This window comes from Etheostoma spectabile, chromosome 4 (genome assembly GCF_008692095.1).
Source record: "Etheostoma spectabile isolate EspeVRDwgs_2016 chromosome 4, UIUC_Espe_1.0, whole genome shotgun sequence".
NCBI classification, from domain to species: domain Eukaryota; kingdom Metazoa; phylum Chordata; class Actinopteri; order Perciformes; family Percidae; genus Etheostoma; species Etheostoma spectabile.
Genome location: NC_045736.1, coordinates 16171073 through 16191967, shown reverse-complemented (window position 1 = coordinate 16191967; position 20895 = coordinate 16171073). Strand labels below are relative to the sequence as shown.

Sequence of the window (20895 nt, the reverse complement as noted above, 5' to 3'; positions counted from 1 at the left end):
GTGTGTCAGTTGCTAAAAAGGGCCATTTCTAAGGAACAAAGGAAAACGTGCTTTATATTCAGCCCAGAACTTCTGTGTTGGCAAGAAACTTCAGTGCCCTGAAGCGAACAAATGTTCCATCGTCTGCCTTTCACAAATCTTTAGATCTCTGTGAATGTCAGCAATATTATTTTCCCACTCCAGTCCCCAAACCAGTCTGATGGCCTGGCCACCGTGCTTGGTTTAAATCTCAAGATGCCAAGGCATCTGTGATGTAGCCCGCCACTAAAGAGCCAAGGCACAGAAGAAAAACAGTGGGGCCGATCGATGGTCTGACTTGGCAAATACCAAACCCAAACGTGGGGCAGCGACTCAAAGTGTCTGACAGACAGAAATCATTGGGCCATGCATGCTAAATGCTGATGAGCTTGTTTGAAAAGGTCACTCCACTTGGGATATTCAAAGTGTCTGCCATTAACAGCATGCTTTATTCACTGAAAGAAGCCCAATTAGAACTGGTTTTGCTGTTAGGCTGCTTTTTGTTAAATGTGAGCCATGTTTTAGTTAAAAAAATTTCGTTGAATTTTATTCAGTAATAAACTATTTACAATGAAGTCAAATGTAGTGTCTTATCGTTTGTTTACAAGGCATTTGCCTTCAAAAATAGATTTAAAATATGGTTAAAATCAATCTCAATTATCAGCCTTCATAAAGCGATGCTGCCTCTCAAAGAACAATAGGTTATCTGTGTTAAGGAGCATTCTGGGAATACTGTGATGTAAGATAATAAATTGCCATGAGTAACATGTGTTTCAATATTGCAAAACGTAAGAACTGATTTTCATGTGAATGTTCCCAACAAAATTAACTTAAGTGTTGCACAGTGTGGTTTGAGACTACAAGAGGATGACATCATCCCTGTGGAAAGATTATTCAAGCTTGCACAGCTGTATTCAAATAACTACATACAGCCCTAATTTAATAACAAAATACTACAGTGCAACGCCACTTTGCAAATGTACTACAAAGTCAGAAAAGAAAGAGCTAACAGCTGCAAACTCCACCTGCACTGAACAACTGTCCAACCTGCAAGTTACACCCAAAAATGTCATTTATGTTACATACATTTTAAATGACACAAATTTCCTGCGCCTCTAAATATGAACCACAAGATTTGGAATCAAATCTCTCACTGGATTTCATGGCTGTGTGTAAAATGTGTTGTCTAATGGCAGAAATCCAAGAACCAGAACTCTTAAAACTGTTATTCCCCTTGGCCCAAGGCCTACTGTATCTATTGCTAAATTCCATGAAAATGAATTTACATATTAGAGGTTACCTATAGACAGACATATGGCTTGTATTTATTATTATTATACATATTCTGCACTCTAAGCCTCATTCTTCCAGAACAGGTCACCTGGATAGCTCAGTTGGTAGAGCGGGCCCGGGTTCGCCAACCTGGGGCCCTTTGCTGCATGTCATTTGCCCCTCTCTCTCCCCTTTCATGTATACCCTTGAGCGTATTCTGACCATCTCAAACTAAGAAAGTCTAACACAACCGCCTACAGTGAATTCTTCCTTCATGAAAGTTATAAAGTTCAGTTTTGCTGAAACTGTTTTAGAAAGCTAATATATAAACGTTATAGTAAGTTGAAGTTCTGCTTGTGGAGCTTAATAGCCTTTTACTGAGTTTTTTTAAATATTTTGTTATTTCAAAATTAACATACAATGAAATCAATTTGTCTCTAAAACAGATTCAAAGACACACGAAGGTACACTTTATTGCAAGGCTGCTCTGCGTACTTTCTGAACATAGCAAACTGGCAGCTGAGTATATCAGAAGAAATACTATATACTTTAAAATGTCAATCTATGTATCAACAGTAGAGAAAGTGCATCAAAGACCATCAAACTGTAGCCATTATTATTTTATCTGATTCAATAAGTATCACATTAAAGATTTTGTGAGAGGATTCATTCATTCGAAAATATCGTAATGCTTCCAATTATATGGACTACAGCTAACTACAACCAGTAAGTGTTGAGACAACCCAGTAAATTAAAATTAAATTATATGTAGAAAGTGTAGAAACAATTAGAGCCCAACCGATATTCGGCAGGCCGATATTATCGGCCGACATTGGGCATTTCCCAATTTATCAGTATCGGCATTTATAATGACCGATAACAAACAAACAGAAAGTCCACCAGAGGGCACTCTGATTATTTTTTTTGTTATCGTGTTTTTGTTCACAGGACTTTAAGTTCCATATCTTAAGTTTGTATTTTATATATTTTATTTATCAGAACTTTAACATATTTTGATGTTCCTCTGTTCTGTTGTGACAATAAAAAAAATTATTATCATATTATTTTAGTGAGAACTCTTAAATGACTACAAATAACTAACATTAGGGAAATGTTAGGGTTTGTTTTGTTACTTTTTTTTTTTTTCGGCCAATATATCGGAATATCGGATTTTTAAATAACCAAATATTCGTATTGGTCTTAAAAATCCTTTATTGGTCGGGCTCTGGAAACAATGATCAGAAGAGGATTTAATATTGCTGATAAAGGGGACTCATGTCCTGATGGCTGTGCAAGCTGACCTCTCAGACAGGCTAAGTGTCGCTGGAGCTGAGCCAGATTTAAACAGCGTCCAAGCAGATGGTAGAGGCAGACAGACAGGACAAACAAACACATTCCTCCAGCAGAAGCAGAGTGATTGAGACAACGTGTGGTGTTACCACCTGTTTGCAGCACACTGCATAATTAAACTACTATATATCCACAAAACTCTCAGCTCATCGCAATGACTCACTTTCCCAGCATCCCTTGATGAGATCATTCATTACAAAGTGCTAATAGGGGCTCAAATTGTTCTCTTTCTTTCTTCTCCTTTGTCTTCAAGTTCACTCCACGCCTCCATCTCATCTCCAATCATAAATCTCTTCCTGCTGTACTATCTAACAAACACCTCCCCAGCCCACCAGGGGATGTAAAGAAAACAATTGACGAGCTCAGCTTTTCACAAGACACATTTTAACTTTTTGCTGCCTGAAAAAATATGCCTGATGCATAGAAAACATCTGTCCAAGCATGGGAAACAATTATGTATACAGCATGTTCATTGTCATTAGTTTCATTATATCATATTTTCCTAAATTGGGCAAATTTGCCTTTTCTTTAAATTTAAATAAACAAATCATTTAAAAAAAAAAAAGGTTATTTTCAAGATTATATTTAGTGACATACAAACTTTAAGTGATTGAGTTATTGATAGATTGATATTGATTGATAAATTGATAGAAAGAGTGTTAAAAGAATAATACCTTGATGTAGTGCTCTAGCCGTGGGTAAACTCTTCTTACTCCCAGGAGGACAGACAAATGTGTCCTGTGGGGGAACGACGTAGCAACCACGTGTGTGACTTCTGGAAAGGAAAAGACATTAAAGCCTGATGTCTCAAAGTTCTTCAAAAGTTCCTCGTCTGCCTGGTTTTTCCCCTCGCTCAGAATACTGCCGACAGCATAGCGGCATTGTGGTCCCGGGACCTAGAAACAAGGATCAAAGGAACAAATAAATAAAGACAAATAAATAAAGATTGCTAGGAGAGAACCTATAAACAATATAGACTGATAGATAGTTTAGATAGATCAGATAGAAAAGGTGTCCACACTCTGTTGTCTTAGCAGTATTTGACCTTTCCCTTTTTTGTCATTACGGTGATTCTAAATGCCATAATTATACAGAGGCCTCTAATATAACAACAGCAGCCCTGACACAGATTAATGCTTTCAAGTGCAAAATGAGATCTGGCTATTTCAGAACAATTTCTAAAGTTTTCCTTGTTTTGTGCAGGAACTGTTTGCACAAAGCATAACCTACATATTTCCTCTTGGCAATGAGTCTCCCTGAATAAAAGGGGAGAAATTCTAAAATGTCAACTACCATCAATATTATTCAAGTACTCATCTCTGAAGACGGATGATTCGTGAACACTAGGGTGTAATGTAAGGTAATTTTATGAGTAGGCTATAGCATGCATTAAAAAACAATGGGTTGTGCGCAAATAAAAATATTTTACTGATGTCAGCCAGGTGCCAAATTTAAGGAGAAAATATCCTCATTAATCAGCGCTCTAATGGGAGCATTTGGCAGTGCAGCAATTATTGCTCTTTCCTCCATTCAGAGCAACCCAGTGCCCATTAAAAAAGAAAAAAGGGAGACACTTTTTACAAATGAATACTCCTGGGACATCCAAGATTTTCTCCCCACTGTGCTGAGAACCGCTGAAGGTTCATGGAATAAATAAGCTGGAATGGTCCAATTTGTCTGTAAACCCAATGCTACGCTTCTAGCACAGCCAGTGTGTCTGAGAATGCCTATTTTCTCCTCTACTCCTCCACAAGCAAGGTCAGTCATGGGTGGAAGTGTGGTGTTCACCCTGCACTGCAAACTAAGCTAATTTTTCACAAAACTGCACATTAAAAGTTTGAAACACGCCCACAGAACTACTGCAAGCAATGGGGAATCTGCATACATATCTGATCTAAGATTTGTTTGGTATCAGCAGAGTAACAGCAGATGATCTTTAAGTAGTATTATGAATATAGTGTAGCTGACTTAAATCTTGGCTAGACTGATTTTGAGTCATGATATGATAATCTTGTGAGATTCGATGGAATCAGTTCTTAATCCGATTCTATTGTGCTATCACTAGCTTTACTCAGGGCATTGTTGTCACATTTGACGCAACAAACAACTCCTGGTTGAACTTAGGATGCACTTATTTTAAAGAGTGACAAGAGTGAAACTACACTTGTGTCATGAACCTAGTACCTAAGCAGGGCCAGATAGTTTATGATGGTATGATAACCCTCAGCAAAAATATCTCACTTTCACAGTATTACAGCATTGCAATGACAGTTATAAATGTATTATTTTTTTAAATGTCAGGGTAAAAATGTTAACCACAATGTATTTTTTTTTTTTAAACACACTGTACACTGGCAGGAAGAGGGATTTCTGAACTGCACTTTCTGTCTTTGAAGACTCATAAAAAAAACCTCATACCTTAGGAACGGTATGACAGAACAGTTTGTGGTTTTGAAACCGTGACTTTTTCAAACCGCAGTTTACCTTCAAAACCGGTAACCCGCATGCCTGCTAGTACCATAACGCTTTGGATGCTCGGTGAAGACCTGAAGGTAGAGTTGCACAATACTGACAAAATGTGATATTGTTATTATGAATATTGAAATATAGATATTAATTTTGATATTTTTAAACATGGAAACGCATCAAAATAGATTCATAACAAATAAAAACAAGTGTTCACAACACAAGGTTATATTAATAAAGAGAACAGGACACAACTTTTCTTCCGCTTTTCTTATTCGTTCCGTTTAGTTGTCTCTATCTATTTCTTCACTATCGAAATATGCACAGACGTGGTACGCTCAGGGTTTGTCACGTAGTGGACCCGTGCGCTGACGTCTACTAACACGTGAAAGTGGCATGGTAACTGGCTAATGAAATGATGATAATTACGATAAGAGATAATCTCCATGAAATGTCTGCAATCTCTAAATAAACATCTACTCACCACGCCATAATCAATAGTGACTGTCACTACAGTCAGGTTCTCAGTGGAGCATGCACAACTGAGATATACTGTGTACAAAAGACATTAATTTTAAATATCTAGTTGGCTTTACACATGAGGATATTTTTGACATGGTTTGGGGGCTCTCAGTGGGGAGTCTGAGCCAATTGGATTTATTAAAGTAATCATCACAGGGCTTCACGTATGAGTCCAAAACAAAGAACCAGAGCAAAAAGCACAAGCCTCTGTCTGCAATCTTTGTTTTGCTTCTCTGCACTCATCAAAACACAAGGGTGCTCTCTTTTGATGTTTCTTCAATACACTGACAGCTCATCTGAAGCAACAAAGTTTCCAAAATTCAACTGAAGAAATGGGTTTGTGTCTCTATTGCACATGGGCTGACTTGACTTTGGTAAGGCAACAAAATAAGAAAGGCAAACTAGCATATCATCCGCATACAAAGTACTTTCCATCTAGGCTTTTTACAACTTTCAAAAAGAGCAAGTATCAGAGAGATTTTCTACTATTTCATCATTCACCACAAAGACTAACATTCAGGCTGATATACATTTCCTGACCGGCCCCTGCTTTAGCTGCCATGCCCACAGCTTTTATCATTTTGTGAGCCAAACATGGGTCCCTGACGATGGGCAGACACGTGTGTTATTTCTCCACCACTCCACATGTCACACCACTTTTTATTTAGACAATCTATGTCTCAAGGACCGCAAGCCCTGATCGCTTACTCGGAATATCAAGTTTGACAGAAATCTACATGGTTCACCCCCCGGTTACCCTGTTTGTCAAAGTTGGACACAGACTGGAGAGGATGGAGAAGAGAGCAGCAGGGTAGAGGTGAAGTAGGAGGAATGGGTCAGAAACTCCCTGCCATTGAAACTGTGAAGAGGCTGGTCGAGGAAAAAGGTTTAGTAAGTGGGGCCCAGAATGTGTGTTAGCCGTTTGAAGGAACAGACAGAGCTGCTCCAGCCCTGTATCCATGGCAACCATCTGAGGAGCAACTCAAGTCCTTGTTGAGGTCTTTTGTTTCTCCAGAGGAAGTGATTAAAAGGAGGTAAAAGTGAGAAAACCGAGAACAGAGGATGAGAGAGCCACGCTGACACTTATCCTCTGTCAGCTGCACTTTTGAAAATCTCTCTCACTGCAAATATCAATGAACAGTGTGTAATACTTTGGACACCAAATACCAGTCCTCCTATCTGAGAGCAGTCTCTGGGGCTCCTAACACTGGGACTGAATGGCATCCTGAGGCTCGGACACTAATGAGCTGAGATCATTACGCCAATTATTTTAACTTAGATCAGGACTTGGCTGTGACTGTGCAGAGGAACTAGGACCCACTACTAGCCTAATTGCTGGCTTGGGAAAAAGAGAATGAGCATAACAAAAGTGTTTTGAAGCAGAGCTGAAGACTCCATCACTGAACTCTGTTTAGATTCCATCAGGTTGTTGAGCATGATCTCCTGGGTGAAAGTCCTGTGTTTCACCCATCCACAAACCCCGACCACCCTTCTTACGCGGATTTTCGCCCTTTCATACTCGCTACGGTGTAAATTCACATACTATCGCAAGGTAATGTAAGTCAATGGAGGTCAAACGGCGTTGATAAACACGCTACAATGCAAGTATGCGTCTTCATAACACAACAATAATGGCATACAAATTGGCGTGTCATACAAACACCATTTCAAAAGATCAGTCTGCAGAGATAGAGAATCAACGATAAATGTCCAACTCATGTTGCCACTGCTTGTTTTATCCAACCAACAATCCAACATGCAAAAATATTCAGTTTACACTGAGATCAAACAGAGAAAAGCATATATCTATTCTTCATTTTAGAGTAGCTGAAACAAGACAGGAATTTAAGCTTATTAAATGGCGTTTATTAATTCATTGTTTCAGCTCTGAACTATAAAGGTTTTTAGTTTTTAATACTACAATATTAAAAATATCTTCATGATATCTAGCCTCATATATGTCCCATATTTCCAATGCATTCTCCAGTGGAGGTCATATATGACAGTCAGCTATACAGTTCCGTTCAATATTATCTTACGCTATGGCCAATTTCTAAAGATCTTCTGTTTTCCACCCATGCTACCTGAACCTCTAGACCCCCCACATTGCAACAAACTGTACTGCTTAACCTTTTAAAAAAGTGATACTTCTTGTCTCATTCCTTCTGTTTGGGCAGAGCCTATTGAAAAAACAACTCATGCTGCACTTGCTTTAAAATGTGGGAACTAGCACTGCAGGATTTTGGAGACCCCGGAGAGTGAGCAGGATTATGTATCAGGAAAACAGATCTAGTAAATAATATTCCCTGCTGCTTCTAGACACTGAGATTTTGGGATGGATGGAGAACAAACAAGGAACGGTTGGGAATGTAGAAAAACATCTCACAAAGAGATTTAACTCATCAATTGGGTTTTTAGCAGCAAAAGAGACAACAAGACTTTTTGTCACATTCACATACGTGTTGTAAGCTTCCACATTTTGACCCTTGATCTTTATGGAACAAGGCAAGCTAGTTATAAGGCATGGACCTGTATGAGATTCTGAAGGTACAATAACCTTCAGGCAAAAATCTATTTAAAATGTATTATTTTGAAATGTCTTTTTTCCATTGAACCGAATGGTATTTTATGATAAAAAGGTTTAGTGGTTTTGAAACCCTGACTTCTTCAAACCTTTGTATAACTTGAAACCTGTAACCGGCCCATGCCTAGCCATCTGACTGTCAAGGGTGAATTCAACATAGCCTGCATGGAAAGTTGTTTGATGAGTTAATATGTTTGATAATTCAAATACATTACACTAAAACTCTGCACAGCTGTAGTTGCAGTCCCTAGTTGCTAATTTGCTTTGTGGCCCTCCAACATTCAACACATCACAAAACAATAACACAATTTTAACACACATTTTACTTTAGCAATTGTAATACTGTGAAGAAAGATCAATATCATGAAATTGCATTTTGTATCAGTTTTTAACTATTTTTTTATTGTGATTAAAATTGTTAGCAAGTGACCATAGTGTATTGCTTTGCTTAAAAATGTTTTATGTTTTCTATTGTTAAATATTAAACACGTTGGGGTCCCTTAGAGCTTAAATTAAGCTCTAGTTTACTTCTCAGATGAAAAATGCACATGGATAATATTGTATGACATCTGTGACATTACATCTATAAATCCTCAAAAGCATCACACCCTGCCCAGGTGTGCTGACATTGCTTAAGGGAAAACACAAAAAGCAGTCAGTGCCAAAAGGCTGAGAAAAGGTGGAAAGAAGACAGGATATGTCAAGAATGCATGAAATGCCACTAAAGTGACTTATTTATTGTGAATATAAACATGTTTAACTGGGTAAATGAAATGTTCAAAACATCAATTGTTATCTGCTGAGAAGTAATTCATCTTCGACCACTTCAGTCTCATCCATAGACTAGTCTCATCACAGAACGGCGTTATCGCCATCTAGCGGTCGACTTCATAACTCTATCAAGTCTGCCCTTTTTGTTAAACTAAAATGTAACCTAAAATGCGGGAAAACACAAGTAAAATAATCTGGTATAAAAGTGTTGTGTAATGAATGTTTAGCTACCTTTTTAGGGTCATCATAAAATACTCCGATACATGAAAGCTTTGGTCCAATACTGTGAGACTCCTTAAAAAGTTGTCCGCAGTTTTTGTACGGACCTTCTTTGAATTTGTAGGCGAATGTAATCTTCTTTACGGGAGGAGAGCCGGTTGATACGATAATGTCTGTGAGGAGTCCCGAGTACAAAATGTAACCAGCTACTGTTAGAAGACTTATCAACAGGCTAATGACCGCACATAGACTGACCCAGTCTGGCATGGTAGCTTAACAGCGGCGGACCGGGTAACGTTACTGTTATTTAACTTCGTCTGAACCCTTAACACAGTTGCTATAATTTCCTGTAACAGTCGAACATTTTTAAGAAAACGTTTGGTCGTTTTCAATTGCCATTGCTCCTTGTATGAACATGGATGTATAAATATGAATTTAAGCTTAAAACACCAAAGATACACATTGCACACCACTTCCTGGAAAGTACCATCTATGCCGACTAAAGGGGGGGGGTTAGAAAAAAAAAACATGTCTAACATTTTTTATAATTCAGATGTAGACTAGTGATTTGTGTAGGCCTACAGTTAATATTCGCATATGTCATGTGATAAATGTTTGATAAGTGCAACTTGTAATGCCACTTTTTAATGTTTATTACTTATTTTGAATGGAAGTTCCAAGTCAGTTAACTCAAGACAGTAAATACAAATACTTTATTGAGTAGTGATTAGAAACAAATGTAATAGACCTTTAATAATGCGGGGGCGTCATGGTAGGCTACTTACTTGATTCGTTGAGTCCAAGAATCGCCATAAGTCATCTGACTTTTTTGTGATTGCATAGGCGTCACTGTATTGGACCAAAACAAAGTTGAAGTGTGCATTATAAACATGAGGGCTGGCCTTCCAGGGAACTTGTTGAGACGAACTTAACGTCTTTTTTTCTTCTTAAGTTGACTAACCTGTATGTGTAGCTAACGTTATAATAGCCTACATCCGGAATTCATGAGAATGGCTGGGAAAGTGAGAAGGTTTTACGACCTGACAGCTAAACTACTTTCTGGAGAAAGCTTCAGTTTCTCTTGTCTAAAGGGGAAAGTTGTTCTCATTGAGAATGTGGCGTCTCTATGAGGAACAACAACCAGGGACTATACTCAGATGAACGAACTCAACAGTAGTTACTCCGCAAAGGGACTCGTTATTCTGGGTGTGCCCTGTAATCAGTTTGGACATCAGGTAGGCCATGTGTGATTTTAGTGGCTGACATAAACGACTGTTTACCCATGGGAGGATATTACATTTTTAGAACATGATGTGTCTCCCTAAAGCTCAAATTTAGGTCTAATGCTTTTTGATTATCGGACTATAGAACAAAAACCAAACTGTTAATGGCATAACTTGAAGGAAAGACGTTTTTAATTTGAAAGATGTCCTTGGTAAATGACATTTGTCTTTTCAGTCTGCTTTTAGACTTGAAGATTAAGTTAAAACCGTTTCCCTTGGGCTTCAGGCTATACAGTTTAACCTTTCTTTAAGTAAAAATGGCACTATCGCAACAGATGCTCCATTGTAACTAAATAAGGTCCTGCATCCAAAATGTTACTTCCATAAAATAAGTATTATCAGCTAAGTGCAGCCTACTTAAAGTATCAAAACTAAAAGTAGCCTACTCATAAGCAGCAGAATGTGTTTTATTATTAGGATACTAATACATGAATGATAAGGTATAACATTGTACCTTTGTAGATGGTACTGGAGCTAAGTAACCATCTGTCAGGTAAATATAGGGAGTAAAAAGTAGAATGTTTCTTTTTAAAATGCAGCATGGAGTAGACATATGAAGTAGTATAAAATGGAAATACTAATGTATGCTTAATCAACCTGATTGCAGTCCATATGTAATGTATTTCATGTTCTGTCTTCTTTTATAACAGGAGAACTGCAAAAATGATGAAATCCTAAGGTCTCTGAAGTATGTCCGTCCAGGAAATGCCTTTGAACCCCAGTTTCAGCTCCTTGAGAAGGTGGATGTGAACGGAAAGGATGCCCACCCTTTGTTTGTATATCTGAAAGAGAAGCTTCCATTCCCCTGTGATGATGCCATGGCTCTCATGACTGATCCAAAGTTCATAATTTGGAGTCCTGTCAGTAGGAATGACGTGTCCTGGAACTTTGAGAAGTTTCTGATCAGTCCTGATGGGGAGCCTTACAAGCGCTACAGCAGAAATGTCCTTACCATTGACATTGAGGCAGATATTAAAGAGCTACTTAAGAAGGTCAAGTAAAGTATGCTGCAACACGCTGGGTGGTTGTAAGGGATATCACTTATAACTAGCCTGGCCAAAAAGACAAATCATCTGTTCTGATTATTTCATCATGTTTTTTCACCTTCACTGTCAAACTCAAGTGCAACATTACCTAAGTTTGTGATATTTCCAGTGCAGTATACTATGGCTGTTCAGCATGTTTACTAAATGAAGAAACACTTTGAAACCTTTTGGTAAGGGAGTTTCTGATGAACATGTAAAAGACTGATTCTGCCACATGTGTATATCACAAATATCTTCATTGGGTAGACCTAAAAGAGGAGAAATAAAAATATAATGGCATACAAAATGCTACTGTCATTTTAAGATTCAAGATACTTTATTGTCATTGTATGAACACAACAGAATTCTGTTGGTGGCCGTCAGTGCAGCAGCAGTAAATAAATAATGAAAAAACTTTTTTTTTTTTTTTTTTTTAAAGGCATTGCACATAGGGGAAGAAGCTGTTACTCAGTCTGTTAGTCATATTTTATATTTTTTTTTTTAAATTTCTGCAGATTGCAAACAAACATACTATTATAGGTGAAAACACATTTACTTTGAAGTATTAAAAGTAGGCTCCTTGATAATGTTTGTTTACATGAACAAAATCTAGTTTGGCCAGTAAGAAAGATTCAATTCAGCTAGTTTAATATTAGAAATTTAGTTGTGGTGAAAGTTGAATTTGTACGTCGACGTAGGTGCAAAATAATTTGGTGGCGGTAAACATATTGTCCCAAGGTCCCCCACTGGATAGGATTTTTGCTTGTAGATGTTTTAGAAAGTGTATAAAACCCATGACCAAACTAGTCATTTTAGTATCGAAAAGCACACTTCATTCAGACTCAACAGACACCAAATAAAACTATGAAAAGACATTTTTGGTTTTCTGTACACTTTTCCAACCATGACAACTCTAGTGTTGGTTGGTATAAACACATACTTTACCGATTCACATGTGAAAATATGTTGGCTCTATACACGCTAAAAGTACTATTTTTTTCTTAAATGGACTCTGGTTGGATTAGCGCTAACTACTTCGTAGCTGTTTCTGGTAAACAGAAAGGTATTAAACAGGTTTTAAAAAGTTCTATCTCTGAAGAGTTAAAACTTGTATTACTTTTGATTTAGTTTTATTGCTATTAGTATGTGCACCAAGTACTAGGCACACTGTTACAATTTCTGCAGAATTTTCTAGTTTTATAATTTATATTGTTTATTGATCCCCAGTATGGAAATTAAAATGTACACTCTGTTTGTTACTAATCACTACACACAGGCCTGAAATACACACACATGCTCAGGACCTATTCATGCTCAAATGTAGAGATGTCAGAGTGAGTGGGCTGCCAGCTGGACCACTAGGGGCAGGCACATTTTTATTATTAAAGGCCAGTTATTTCATGGATCAGGATACTATGCATCCTGATAAAGTTCCCTGGGATAGGCATGGGGAACTTTTCATAAGATTACATCTCAATGCAAATCAAACCAGCTATTAGGCTAACTGACATAAAACCATGCCCATCTCTAGGTATGGTGAAGGGTATGTGATGATGTGGGGGGGTGGGGGCTATTTTAATTCCAAAGGCCAAGGGAACTTTATTAGTGTCCATTAAAGTTGGATTTTCCTAATTTTTTTAAATTTTTAATTAATTTATTTACAACACATTATTCATTCACAAAGAAAAAGGGTGCCCTTAAAGGTTGGATTTTTCCTAATTAAGGCATTTACATCAATTTCCAAAATATGTTTTTTTATTCCTCTTTTTAATCAACTGTAGCATGGGTGTGTAAACTTATTCAAGCCACTGTAATTCATACTTCCTTCATATCTATGTACATTTATCCAACTGAAAAATGCTGGAGGCTCCTGTCTCCACTCTTGGACATATTCGCAAGACTTATTTTATCTCTATGTCCTCAACGTCCATCTTGAAATGCAAAAGAAAGGCTTCTGTGTATGCTGCTCCTGGGACTTGGAACTTGTTGCTGCACACAGATCTTGGTCTAGTGGAACTGGTCTTTAAATGTTTTTTTTAAAAGTAGGTTGAAGGTGTAGCAGAAGGGTACATCAGGTAGTAAATCAAATGCTTTGACTGCTATTTGCCCTTGTGACCTAGGATACTATCTATCTATATAGATAGATAGATAACAGACAATACAATTTCAAATCACGCCACACACACACACATATACAAACGAGTGAGCACGTCAATTAGTTACACACACACATATATATATATATATATATATATACACACACACACACAAACACACACGTATGTGTGTAATTAATTGATGTTGTGCTCACTCGTTTGTAGTGTGGTAGTGGGTGAACATTGCAGAAATGAGAGATTTCACATTGTTCCCTCCCTGTAAACACGTATGAACCACACTGTGTAGCTACTGCAATGATAGAGCATATGGTCTGTTTGCTCGCATGCTGGAACTCAGTTTGATTTAAAAAGAAAAAGTAGTCCTAAAGTAATATTTTAAGATATATCTTCAGTTTTTAGCAGGCACATGTCATACATGTGCTTTAATAACTTAATATTGACAAATCTGATTGGCTTACAATAAATTGTGTGCTTTATGTGACAAGTACGTAAAAAATGGTAGTTTAAAAGTAGAATCAATAGTTTTTTGTGGGTTATCTTTGGTACTTATACCATACCTATAACTTAATACCATCGTCATCATCATGCAATTAAAATGATGAAAAAAAACATTTGCATATATAAATAATAAACACTGAATAGAGTAGTTTTGTGTAAACTGATTTTTATTTTAAACATGCAATCAAAAAAAATGAAAAGCCAACAATGGTATTGAATATAATGAACTTACTACTTCATGTATCCCACATCATTTGCAACAAGCCAGTGGAAGGGTGCCGTGTCATAACGGCCAAAAGGGACTACCAGCTGTTCCAGGCACAGCTGGTGCGACAGTGCAGGGATGCCCTCTACTGGAAGGAGCTTCTCTGCATGTGTCAGGGCGCTGTCCTGGAAGAGCAGCTCCTGTGGAGGTTTATGGAAGACCATCTTTTTCTCATGATAGCAACGGGCCTCTTTAGTCGCCATCAGTACGGACTGTTGACGGTGTGCAGGGGCCTCTGGGTTGACGATGCGGATTACTGTGGTTGCCATCTTCACTTTTAGATACTAAAATTAACTTAGACACAGTAGCAGCACATTAGTATTTTAACATTATTTTAAATAATTCTATATTCACTTTCTACTATAACAATGCATGTTAGTGTACAAAAGGTAAGTAATAAGAGCAGGAGGACTAACCCTGATTATTCAGATGAAGATAACTTTGAGGTAGAGGACAGATAACGTCTGAAGTTGACATTTGATCCACTTTTCAGCCCATTTCCCTATGGCAAACTTTGTATGCCGTATCTCATAATCAGTTAAAAAATCCTTTGTCCCAAAAGTTCCCAGTAAAACTTGTCTATATTATAATTTCTATCTGATTCAATGCATTGATGAGATGGCACATGCTGTTATGGCACCAACAGAAACATGAATTAGGTTAGTAATATGTAAAGAGTTAATGCTTTGTTACAGCAACAATAACTTTATTCTACATGATTTTTCAACCAGTAGAAGAATTTAATGACAGCTGGGCTGAGTAAGCTTTGTCTGCCATGACAGTACTATAATAAGGGATTCTTTCACTCTGGGGACTGTCTTTATTATTATTGTTCACTGTCTTTACAGCCATCTGAAGGCAACATTTACAGTATTTGGAGAGAGAGGGAGGGGAAGACGTCCTGGGCCACTAGTAAATAGTGTTATGGAGCTAGAATTGTTTCTTTATCACATGTGAGAAGAAAAAAAAAATCTGAGAGAAAAAAGTTTGACAGAAAAAGTTTTCACACTGACAGCAAAAAAGCATTTTATGAGAAAAACAATATTTGAGAGAAAAAGTTTTCATACCAATTGCAAAAAAAAATCTCTCTCAAAATACTTTTTTAAACTCAAATATATATATTTTTTGGTATCAGTGTGAAAAAAAACTAATATTTTTTTCCTCTCAAAATGTAAAATCTGTCTCAAAATATTTTTTTAAACTCGCAAATATATATTTTTTGCTATCTCTTTCTCTTGCATGTAACTGTGTGTGTATATATCTATATATAGAACTGTAAAGTTATTCAATATAAATTTTGTCATAACGTCAGTGTTTAGCTAGTTAGCTAACAAATACAATCTAATTTAAAAGGTCTCCGAATAAAGTTAACGTAGGCCGAGGACGGAGATTTGACCAAGACACAGACATTTAATTGACGTCAGCAGTAGCCAGCATACGCTATTAACAATATTCCGAAGTGGATACACAACAAATACAGTATAACACATTATTTATAATGACTCAGCGATAACTTTAACGTTAAGCTAACGTTACCTGTCAACGAGTCTACGAGCTAGCTAGCTAGTTAGTTAACTTAGCTAAAGCTAGCTTGAGTTGATACCATTAGCTAGGTAGCTTTCCCAAACTATCAAAAAATCAACTTGGCAGTACTTAAACAGTGAGTGTAATAAATAATACATTAGCCTACTCCAGGCTTTGTAAAAACATAAGCAGTGACTGTTATAAAAAAACATTTCATTCAGACTTAACAGAAATACTGTAGGCTATGGTCACTAGACACCTCGGTCGACCTCAGCCGCAGGTTCAGCTTTGAATGTCGGCGTATGATTGGTTGTCTGCGATCGGCAAATCCTACGTTTCTAATTGGTTGTCTACACTCAAACGGAAGTCCAATCAGAACGCGTAATGCGCGACTAGACGTGAGTAGATATGGACGTAGACTGATGTGTTTTTATTTAAAATCCAAAACATAACAACAGACCATGGTTGTCTAAGCTACAGTGGAACAGACTTCCTTCTACAAAATCTTTTGCAGAGGTAAGTCGCACTTTACAGCTGAGCTAAAACTACTTGCTTTACTCAACTTTTTCTGTTTAGTAGAGCCTAGCTTAATTGTGTGGGGAATAAGTACATTAACTCTCCTCTGTCAAATATTAAAACTTTTTTTAGCATTACATATATCCAACTATCAGATATGCTGTGATCAGGAGATGCAAATGCACTTTGTCCTCTGCAACTAGCGTTAGCTACAATTTAAATTATTATATTACGTGGTGTTTCACATCACATGTGATTAAAGATTATTTCTCAACATATTTTAAATAATACTAATAATCCTTTTTTAAAATGTTTTGTTTGTTGATCGAAAACTAAAGTCGTCGTGTTGCAGTGAGATGTTTGACCAAAGCTAGTCGGAAAACCCGAGTTATTGAAGGATTTATTATTTTTTTACAAATAAATTTTGTTTATTATCATTAGCCCAGAGACGGAGGGCAAGGGAAAACAAATATAATAACCGCTAATACTATAATGAAAAAATGACAAAAATTTTGTATTTTTTTTTTTTTTAAAAAAATTATTATATATCAAACACTACCCACAATTCAACGTTACAACGACGTTTTTGTTTGGGTCCAAAAAGTCGCTGTTGCCAGGGAAATGAAACTTTAATCCCCGTGTACAATAGTTTGTAATTAAAAGATGTTTCAAGATTTTAAAAGCCCGATCCTTTACAAAAATTACGCCTACCACCACCAAGAGGGGGGGGAAAGGGGGGAGAGGAAACAGAAAAAAGGAGGGGGAAAAACAAAGAAAAATGTTCCCCAGGGCCCCTTTTTTTTGATCCAGTCGTCACTTAGCCTACTGGGGGGTGCTATTGTAGTCGAGGAAAGATTTTATTTATACATGTGCTCATACGTTTTATGAACCCCTGCTAATTACTAAAAATAGGAATAAAAAGAATAATTTTTGGAAAAATTGATCTTAATGTTAATTAAAAAAAACCAACTTTAAGGGCCCCCATTTCTTGTAAATGAAAAAATTTTGTAAATGATAAGTTTTTTTTAAAATCCGGGGGGCATACTCCCCCCCCTATTTAAAATTTCCCATAGGGGCAGAAATTTTTTTTTTTAAAGGCAGTTATTTCGGATCGGGGAAACTCGCATCCGAAATTTTCCCCCCCTTTTCCCTTTTGGGAAAATAAATTTAACCCCTCCCATACCTTCATCAACCCTAGAAATTGGGGCAGGTTTATTTCGTTATCCTAATAGGGGTTGGTTTTTGTTTGAGAGAGATTTATGGAAAGTTTTTCCATCATCTCTATTATTAAAGGGGGTTATGTATGATGGGGGGTTTTTTAATTTCCAAAACCCAAAAACCATCTCCCTGCCTCATGGGAAATTAACATAAGGGGTACTTACTTATCCCCACGTATTTTAAGGAAAAAATTTTATTATACATTAACATTCACAAAAAAAATTTAGTGCCCTTCAAGGGTTGGTTTTTCTTTTTTTTTTTAATTAAACTCAAAAAATTTCCAAAAAGTGTTTTTTTTACTCTATTGGTCAAACTTAGAGGTTTTTCATAAACTTAGACTCCCACTTTTTTATTTATCTACTTAAAATATTTGACGATTCATTTAAAGAAATTTATATGTAGTTTAGATTATAAGTGACCTTTTTTGCATTTTTGTATAAGTACATTGCAATAATGTTTTTGCCCAGATAAAATTTTTCCCCTTTTTTTTTTGAGTTCAGTTAGACGGTTTAGTGGGGAAAATAATTGCTACAAAATGGATTTCAGGAAGAAATTTGTGTGTATTTTTGGGGGGTTTTATTGCAGTTTCAACTCAGTATAAAAAAATTTCTTGGGGAAAAATGCTTAGACCCATCTGGCCCAAAAAACTTTCCAAGACCTGGCCTTCAGGAGGTAGGTACTTTCTTCGAAAAGTCCAAAAAAAAAAAAAAAGGTGTGAGAGATTTTGTTTTGAAGACCTAACCCTCCCCCATCTTGGTGGCACGGACGAAGGGGTGAGGGGCCTTTGTTAGGGACCCCAACCCTTCTGTCACCATAAAAGGGGCACGGCAAAGGGGTGAGGGTTTTTGTCTTTGCAGGAACCCCTCTACCACGGGCAGCAAAAACAAAGGGTTTTGGGACCTCTTTGTTCTTTTTTGGGCCCCAACCCCTTTCTCCCACCGTAAGGGCACAGGCAAAAGGGGGGGGGCCCCTTTTGTTTTGTGCAGAAAAAAGACCTCTACCACCAGGCCCCTCAAATGTTGAGTTTTTTCTCTTTTTAAAAGCAAGGCTGTTACCCAAATCGGGGAAAAAAGCTGGGGGTGAGACCCTTTTTGCTCTTTTAAAGAAACCAGCCTTACCACGGGGGGGGGCAAAAAAAAAGGGCTGAGGCCCTTTGTCTTCCCCTTCTAAAGACGTGGTTTCTTCCCGAGGAGGCGGGAAGAAAAAGGGCTGAGACCCCCTTTTTCCCCTTCTAAAGAAGACACCTTTTGCCCCAAATGGGGTTTAGGCATGGAGAGGAACTCTTTGTCCCCTCTCTAAAGAAGACGAGTTTCACCCCAAGGGGGGCAGCAGCAGGAAGGTGAGCCTTTGTCTCCTCTCTAAAGACAAAAAAACCATCTACGGGGGCAGAACAAAAAAGGTGTGATCTTTGTTCTATTTTGGCACCAACGCTTCTCACCAAGCAACAAGAAAAAGGATGTGTACCTTTGTTCTACTTGGGCACCAACCCTTTACCACCAGAAGGAACACAGACAAAGGGGGAGTCCCTTTTTTGTTTTTCCCTCCCAAAAAAGCGACCACCTCTACCCCAGGCAAAGAAAAGGCTGAGGTTTCCCTCTTCTGAAGAAGACGGGCGTTCCCCCAGGAAACAAAAACAAAGAATGTGAGCTTTTTGTTTTGTGTTGGCACCAAACCCCTTTCTAAACCATGAAGGAACACGGGGAAAGTGGTGAAGTTTCTTTTCCTCTAAAAGAGAAAGCCCTACACGAGAGGCAGCAAGAAAAAAGGGCTGAAGCCTTTGTTTTCCCTAGTAAGGACACTTCTTCCCTTGGGGCAAAAGGTTAAAAAAGGGCTAGAGCCCTTTTTCCCCTCTTCTGAAAAAGATGAGCCTTTTGTCCAATGGCCTTCAGGCAGGGGGGGTGAGAGCTCTTCTTTTTCATCAAAGAAAAAAACGAGCCTTCCCCCGAGGAGGCAGCAACAACAAGTCCTGTGCCTTCATAGAGATCACCCTTTTTCACCCCTTTGAAAGGCGTTTTGCAGCCTTTCATTTGAAGAGTAAGGCGGCAAATGCTTTATCCATCCATCTGAGTGCAAGAGGGAATTAGGGGGGCAAGCAAAATAGGGAACAGAAAAAAGTAAAAAAAGAAAGAAGGGGTGGAAAAGATGAAGACAAGAAAGGGGAGGAGGGGAGGAAAACTTTTGGGTTTCTTTCAAGGATTACATTTTTGCTCAAAAGCAGATAACGCCGCTAGGAAAATCCCCGTCAACCTCGGGATGACGAAACCCCTGCGTCAGGGGAAAAAGCAAAATTCATTTTTTAAAAAAACATGACATACAGGATATTATAGCCTCCCTTTAATAAACAGTCACAGTAACCGGGTGGAAAAAAGTTTTTATTTTTCACTATAAATTTCCAACTCCCCTATGTTAAAAAACCCATTACAAGTAAAAAGTCCCCCTTTTTTCAAAGGCCGAAATTGAATTTTTTACCACTAATTTAATGGAAAGCAAATGACGGGTTGAAACAGCCCCTGGGATAATTAAGCTACTATTGATATTCATTACTGAAATTTTGGTACAGTGTGTTCTTGAGGTGTTGGGCCCGGGTGTTTTGGGAGGAAGCCCGTAAGCAGCTTTTTGGCATTTTGCCAATGAGTTTAAAATTTTAAAACTCAGTTAAGCTAAGATAGCTGTTTTCTCACTTATGTTCCAGGCCCCATGCATTTTTAAAAATTGCAACAAAAAAAATTGTTGCAATTTGTTGGGAGGGGGGGGGTTAAAAATGGGCCAACCTAACCTTTCATATTGTTTTTTACGGGCCCTTAGTAATCAAAAATGGCAGAAAAAGAACGCTGCTTTTACCGAAGGGGCGAAAATGGTTGGTACAAACCAGACAAGTTTAAAGGGGGGAGGGGAAAAGGGAAGGGAAAAACTGAAGGTAAAGAGGAAAGGGAAAAAAGGTTTTTAAGTGGAGAATATCTCAAGTTTGAACTACCCCGAAAGGCCAAGCCGACAAAAAGTGACATAAATTTAAAAGATTTGAAAAAAGAGAGCAATCAAAAAATGGCACCAAAAGAAAAAGATTTGAAAAAAAGAAATAAAGAAAATTAAAAAATTTTTTAAAACATTAGCAACCACCCCAAACACCCCCAAACCACCCTGTAACCCCTAGAGCTTTAATTCAATTACAAAAGATTAGCCCCCCTTTTGAAATTTTAAAAATTCCTTTATTTTTCAAGATCCAAAATTTTTACAAGCCATTTAAATA

At 37.6% G+C, this 20895-nt stretch overlaps 2 protein-coding genes across 2 annotated transcripts in view; one reads left to right on the top strand and one right to left on the bottom strand.

Annotated features, from left to right (window-relative positions):
* Positions 1 to 9686, bottom strand: part of tex264b (testis expressed 264, ER-phagy receptor b) — a 33302-nt gene extending 23616 nt beyond the window's left edge. The window contains exons 1-2 of the mRNA XM_032513097.1: positions 9215 to 9686; positions 3315 to 3536 (exon numbers count right to left, since the gene is read on the bottom strand). Of these exons, the coding sequence (XP_032368988.1) occupies positions 3315 to 3536; positions 9215 to 9469 (477 nt within the window). The 5' untranslated portion in view covers positions 9470 to 9686. The remainder of the gene's footprint in view (positions 1 to 3314; positions 3537 to 9214) is intronic.
* A 227-nt stretch (positions 9687 to 9913) lies between these two features.
* LOC116687600 (glutathione peroxidase 2-like) lies at positions 9914 to 11831 on the top strand. The gene is made up of 2 exons (XM_032513099.1): positions 9914 to 10437; positions 11136 to 11831. The coding sequence occupies exons 1-2, from the start codon at positions 10207 to 10209 to the stop codon at positions 11484 to 11486; spliced, it is 582 nt and encodes a 193-aa protein (XP_032368990.1). The 5' UTR covers positions 9914 to 10206; the 3' UTR covers positions 11487 to 11831.
* Positions 11832 to 20895: the final 9064 nt, after the last annotated feature.